Source organism: Engraulis encrasicolus, chromosome 2 (genome assembly GCF_034702125.1).
Source record: "Engraulis encrasicolus isolate BLACKSEA-1 chromosome 2, IST_EnEncr_1.0, whole genome shotgun sequence".
NCBI lineage: Eukaryota > Metazoa > Chordata > Actinopteri > Clupeiformes > Engraulidae > Engraulis > Engraulis encrasicolus.
Genome location: NC_085858.1, coordinates 30,902,556 through 30,908,516, shown reverse-complemented (window position 1 = coordinate 30,908,516; position 5,961 = coordinate 30,902,556). Strand labels below are relative to the sequence as shown.

General features: G+C 47.7%; 1 protein-coding gene across 6 annotated transcripts in view; it reads left to right on the top strand.

Annotated features, from left to right (window-relative positions):
- Positions 1-5,197, top strand: part of cant1a (calcium activated nucleotidase 1a) — a 12,733-nt gene extending 7,536 nt beyond the window's left edge. For all 6 annotated transcript variants that reach the window (XM_063186264.1, XM_063186273.1, XM_063186300.1 and 3 more), the window contains 2 exons: positions 617-820; positions 2,730-5,197. In XM_063186264.1, the coding sequence (XP_063042334.1) occupies positions 617-820; positions 2,730-3,100 (575 nt within the window). In that variant the 3' untranslated portion in view covers positions 3,101-5,197. The remainder of the gene's footprint in view (positions 1-616; positions 821-2,729) is intronic.
- Positions 5,198-5,961: the final 764 nt, after the last annotated feature.

The window sequence follows — 5,961 nt, the reverse complement described above, 5'->3', positions numbered from 1 at the left end:
AAAGGCCAAAAAAAGACAAAAGACATGATGATTAAAATTGATGTCAATAATACAGTGCCTTCATGTTGCTTTTGAGGTATATAGTAACTAATGAAGCCTGTAACAAAAATTGGACAAGTGAGACCAAAGTCTCATTGTGATGAAATCAGTGGAGGGAAGTGAGTTGAGTTCGCCATAGGAGGGTGCAATTGAGCCGAATAGACAGAGCAACAGGGCTGACAACACTGCATCTTCTGCAATCCAAATTGCAAGTTGAAAAGATTTCAATTGAACATGAGGGAGGTATTCTACTACACAAACCATGATAAGTTGCCTTCAATTTACCACAAACCTCTCCAGATAAAATACAGCTTTCACCACTCAACTCTCTGTGTACAGTATACACCTCTCTCCTCTCCGTGTTGTTCAGTTGTTGTACTGGCTGTGTGAAAAGACTTTTAGTTTTAAGAATGTGTCAGTGTGAGTGTGGCCATGAGAATTACCGTTTTTGCACACACACACACGCACGCACACAGAAACAACTCCACCGTAACTTCACAAGTGATGTGTGTCTATTCTGGAAGTTAATGTCAGTTCTGCTGATGTGTGTGTGTGTGCGTGTGTGCGCCCCCTGCAGGCTTCAAGGCGGAGTGGCTGGCGGTGAAGGATGAGCAGCTGTACGTGGGTGGGCTGGGTAAGGAGTGGACCACCACCTCGGGGGAGTTTGTCAATAACGACCCCCAGTGGGTCAAGGTGATCGGCTTCCATGGGGACGTCCAGCACCAGAACTGGGTCAGCAAGTACCACCTCCTCTGCTCCGCCGCAGGCATCCAGCCTCCAGGTGGGTGTGCGTGTGTGTGTGTGGGAACGTGTGTATGCATGTGTGTACATCCATCCCATCCATCTGTTCCATAAACATGTTGTCAACATCGTGGTGTCACAATGACCCTGTACACACCAAACTCACTGAGTTCATACGAGAGAAGAGGAAGCCCAATGCGTTGCCATTTTTCGACATTTTGGCAGAATATTGAGCCAATTTAATATTGGAGGCAACCTGAATCAGTCTGCCTTTGACTCTTTGAATATCAGAGTTGCATCGGCCATGACAAAAAACAACATGCATCGCAGCGCGCTAAGCCCCCCACATTTGGGCTTGCATGCCCACCCACGGGGACCCCGGTTCGAGTCCGGCTGGGGTCATTTCCTGATCCTCCCCTGTCTCTCTGTCCCATTCGCTTCCTGTCACCATCTTCGACTGTCCTGTCAAAATAAAGGCATAAAAGCCCATAGAAAAATATATATATAAAAAAAAAAAACCAACATGCATATTGGTCAATCTCTGTACGACGGTAACTGAAAGTCTTGATGAGGTCAGTGTTAGTCTGCCTGTTCACCTTTTCATATCTCCTCTGCGTTAGTGACCAGTCAGACATCGTACTGACCCCCGTGGTCCTTGCTTTGGATGTGTTGTGAAACTGTCAGACTTCCAAGTGTGTGTGTGTGTGTGTATGCCTGCCTGTCTGTCTGGATCACAATGTCGTTGTCAACACGGTATTTCCCCTGACCCGTGAACAATAAAGTTTACGGTCTCCATGCAACAGCCTTTAAAGAACAAATTGGTGTGATTGTATTTCCTCACCAGTGTGGATTAATCAGACATTAGCCATCCTCCTGACGCCAGAAAGTCTTGGTGTTGATGTGTTATGAAACTTCAAATGTCTAGTGGCATCCAGTGACTCAGCTGTGCCTTAGTGTTTTTTTTCTATTACTCAGCCGCCCTGCTGTACTTCTTCATTTCTCAAGCGTCAATATATCTGCTCTGTTGTTTTCCTCTTCCCCTTTTTTTTGTTCTTGCCGTTCTTCTCCATTTCTGCTTTTTTGTCCCCATGTTGTTTACTTCCTTAATTTCCCTGGGGTTAAATTGGGTGTCTACTACTATTCTACTATGCTAATTACAAAAATATTATTGTTACCCGTTTGCTCACGATGTTCTCCTCTGTGTATATTTAGCTTGAATTTAGGGTCTCTACTCTTACTTGAGCGTAAAGCATCAGCTACGAGGTGTCCTTAATGTTTTATTGAGTCCTTCATGATCCTCCATGCCCCTCTGTGACTGAGGTACTTTGATCATGGCACCATTGCCACATGCTCCTACTCCTCACTCCGGGGACACATACGTACACTCAAATTTGCCAACGTCGCCATTTATTCCTATGAGGGAAGCAAAGTAGGGTGAAGGCAAGCGAACAGGGGCGAAGCGGAAAATATTCGGCCGATTTTAATATGCAAATGAGGAGCTAATATCGCATGCGACCTAAAAACATAAATGTTTCAATCAATTTGATTCGCTGCTACGACCTGTTGACCGCTAAGCTACCATAATAGAATACTGAATTTCGCCTCTCTTTGCTACGCCCATTTCGCCTGCATGTGTCGCCGGTGTCAGACAGTGCTACAATTGCCCCATTCCCCACGTGCAGGGTGAAATGCAGCCATTACATTCACTCTCTCTCACTCGCTGTAATTATGTGAACTACAAAATAGATAATAGAACAATAGAGGAGTTTAAATCTCTGTCTCTCTCTGTCTCCTAAGGCTATCTGATCCATGAGTTGGTGGCATGGAGCTCTCTGCAACGCTGGTTGTTCCTACTGTCATTATTTGAATGATACAATGAAGCAGTGTTAAATTTCTCTCTCTCTCTGTCCCTCTTCCTCTCTCCCTCTCTCTCATGCGTGTCTCCGCAGGCTACCTAATCCACGAGTCGGCGGCGTGGAGCGACTCGCTGCAGCGCTGGTTCTTCCTGCCGCGGCGCGCCAGCAGCGAGCGCTACGAGGAGACGGCCGACGAGCGGCGCGGCACCAACCTGCTGCTCAACTGCTCGCCGGACTTCCAGAACATCCTGCTGAGCCGCGTGGGCCCGCTGGTGCCCACGCACGGCTTCTCCTCCTTCAAGTTCGTGCCCAACACCGACGACCAGGTCATCCTGGCGCTCAAGTCGGAGGAGGACGCCGGCCACATCGCCACCTACATCCTGGCCTTCACGCTGGACGGCCAGATCCTGCTGCCCGAGACCAAGATCGGGGACGTCAAGTACGAGGGGCTGGAGTTCGTATAGTGAAGTGACGAGGGCCGCGGGAGGGGGAGGAGTTTTTCCCCTGCTGAGCCTGAATGAACGGTGACAATGACAACAAAGACTTCAGCAGCATCATCATCACCATCGTCGTCATCATCACCAGTCCTCTTCATATCAGATGTTCAGGCCACAAGGCTGGCAGGGCAGGGCAGGGCAGGGCAGGGCAGGTCAGGGTAGACTAGACCACATCAGGCCTCCACTGCACTTGGCTGCACGTCATGGACAAAACTCCCGGGACAAATGATCCACCCGAGTGACTCATTGTGGTCGGAGTCCACAGCCCAGCTCCTCACCCACCCTCGCTATCTCCGACCGGACCCAGGTTTCCCCCCATCCTACAGCTCACCCCCCCCTTCACCACCACCACCACCACCCATCTACACCCCCACCCATGTTCTCTATCCCATAGCCCAGCCCCTCACCTCCATTCTCCCCCCCACACACACACACAGGCTAGCCCCTCACCACCATCTTTCATTTCCTCCACCTCCTCCACCCATGCTCCCAACCGCACAGCACAAGCCAGTCCCTCACCCCTCTCCACCCATCTCCTCCTCCACCTCCATCTCCTAGTCCCTCACCCCTCTCCACCCATCTCCTCCACCTCCATCCTTCCCACCCCACAGGCCAGTCCCTCACCCCTCACCACAATCTCCCATCTCCTCCACCCATCTCCTCCACCCATCATCCTTCCCACCCCACAGACCAGTCCCTGACCCCTCACCACAGTCTCCCATCTCCCAGTCCCACAGCACCGTCGCCCACCTCCATCTCCCGGCTCCTCCACCTATTCCCCTCCCTCCCCATCCCGCAGTCCAGCCCTGTCCACATCAACACTGCAGTTTGTCACTAGGGCAACATGTGGGACAGAGGGCTTCCGGCCAGGGAAAGCCTGCATTCCAGCATCCTCCAACCTAGCACGCATACACACACACACACACACACACACACGCAATCCTACCATACCACACCACACACCACACACCACCAGTCCAGTCACACACCACCAGAGTCCGTCACAGATGGGCCAACGAGAACACTCACCCCAGACCCACTCAAACTGTCTGCAACTGTTGGGGTCAGGCGATGACGTTGTTTTTAATCAACGCGAGACTCCGAGATGTTGTTCAGGCGACCTCATGACGTGGTCAGGTGACCTCCTCGGGCCAGCTGGGCCCGGTAGTACTGTATTGTATTGACTGTTCATATTGAATGTAAGATGAGAGGAGTGCGGTCTGGTGCTCTCTCCACCTACTTTACTCATCGCAGGGGCACTGAAGTACCATGGTGAATCCCAATGCATTTTTAAGGTGACATTGAATGGCATTTTCTGTTTGTTTGTTTGTTTGTTTGTCTGTTTCGTTTTGGGTTTTTTTTATTCATATTTTTAATTCTGTGCTTTTCTGACACATATTTAATATCATTTTTTGATCCCCCGTCTTTGAATCTATAACTATTTCTGTAACGAAACACTCGCAAACGTACCATGACGGTGATTGCCGAGTAGTATTCCTAATCTAAAGTTAAAACACTTAAGGAAAAAGAGTCGTTCTTCACACTGTGAGCAGTGAGGAGCCAATGAAAGACCACAGAGCCCAAACCAGTCAACTGCTTTAAAGAGAATCACACTATGATATTTGGCCCTTTGAATAAGGCCACACTATATGATCTATGGGGGACCTCTTGTACAGGGTCACACTATGATCTCTGGTCCTTTGAAGTGAGTAACACCATGGCCTACTGTCTATGAATCTCTGTCTATGAATGCAGGCCCATATCCAGAAAAGCATGAGAAGTACCAAAGATATCTCTAGAGTTCTCTGCAGAGGAGCGTAGTGTACCAATGTTCTTTCGCCATTTTCTTCTCTTTGTTGCCTTCTTCATGTATTTACAATGTGATAGGTCTGTCTTGGAGAGGAGAAGAGGTCAAACGGAAGGTGTATGCACTACTTGTTTTATAATGAGTGTATTCATGACTTTTGAAGAAAAGTTACGGTGGGCTGGTTGACATCCCTTTTCACCAGGTGATTCACGTACACTGTGCCATAATTACTGACGTTCCTTAACAAAATGTTTTTTTTTTAAATCTTCTTTAACTCAAATTCAGTTTCCCAACATCTTAATGAAATGTAACAGAGAAAAATATTTGAATATCCTGTATGAGAGAAAACATTAGTTGTTTCAATTAATGTGTCGCTGAATAAATACATCCAATCCAGCCACTAACATGGCCTGCGTGTGTGGAATTGTCTTATGCCCATTGTGTACATGCTTGCTCCATAGAGCATTAATTGCGGTCCAATTATGCTCGAAGAGGTCAAAAGGGTATTACTGCATATTTTGTATAAAAAAATATTTAAATTACGGAAATGCGTTTTTTAATCATCCATGTCATGGTGGCCAAAAGCCTTTGGGATGAACAATAAAAACTCTCCAAAGGTTCATTTCCTTTGTTAAATTGTAAGTATTGGGGAAAGGCAGAAATGAGTCTGTTACAGGATCAGACCCACCAGTACCCTGCTCTCACGTCACTGTACAACAATCTGCCATTTTCAGCAGGATTTTCAGCATCCATTGTTCCACCCTTATTCCACACCCATTTCAAACCCTTCGTCAGCCATTTTTGCCAAATCGGCCCTCTCAGACCATTTCCCAAATTCCTTCCTTATGCCATCCTTAACCAAGGACACCTTGATCTCACAACCAACTGAATAAACTACAGTCTCAGAAAGACCATATGTTGTGTAGCCCCACCAGTGGAATGTCTAAAAATATAGGAGTTATGAAATGACCCTATTTGGGGGGGTTTTCCCCCATACTTTAATTTTCAGTAAATTCATTCT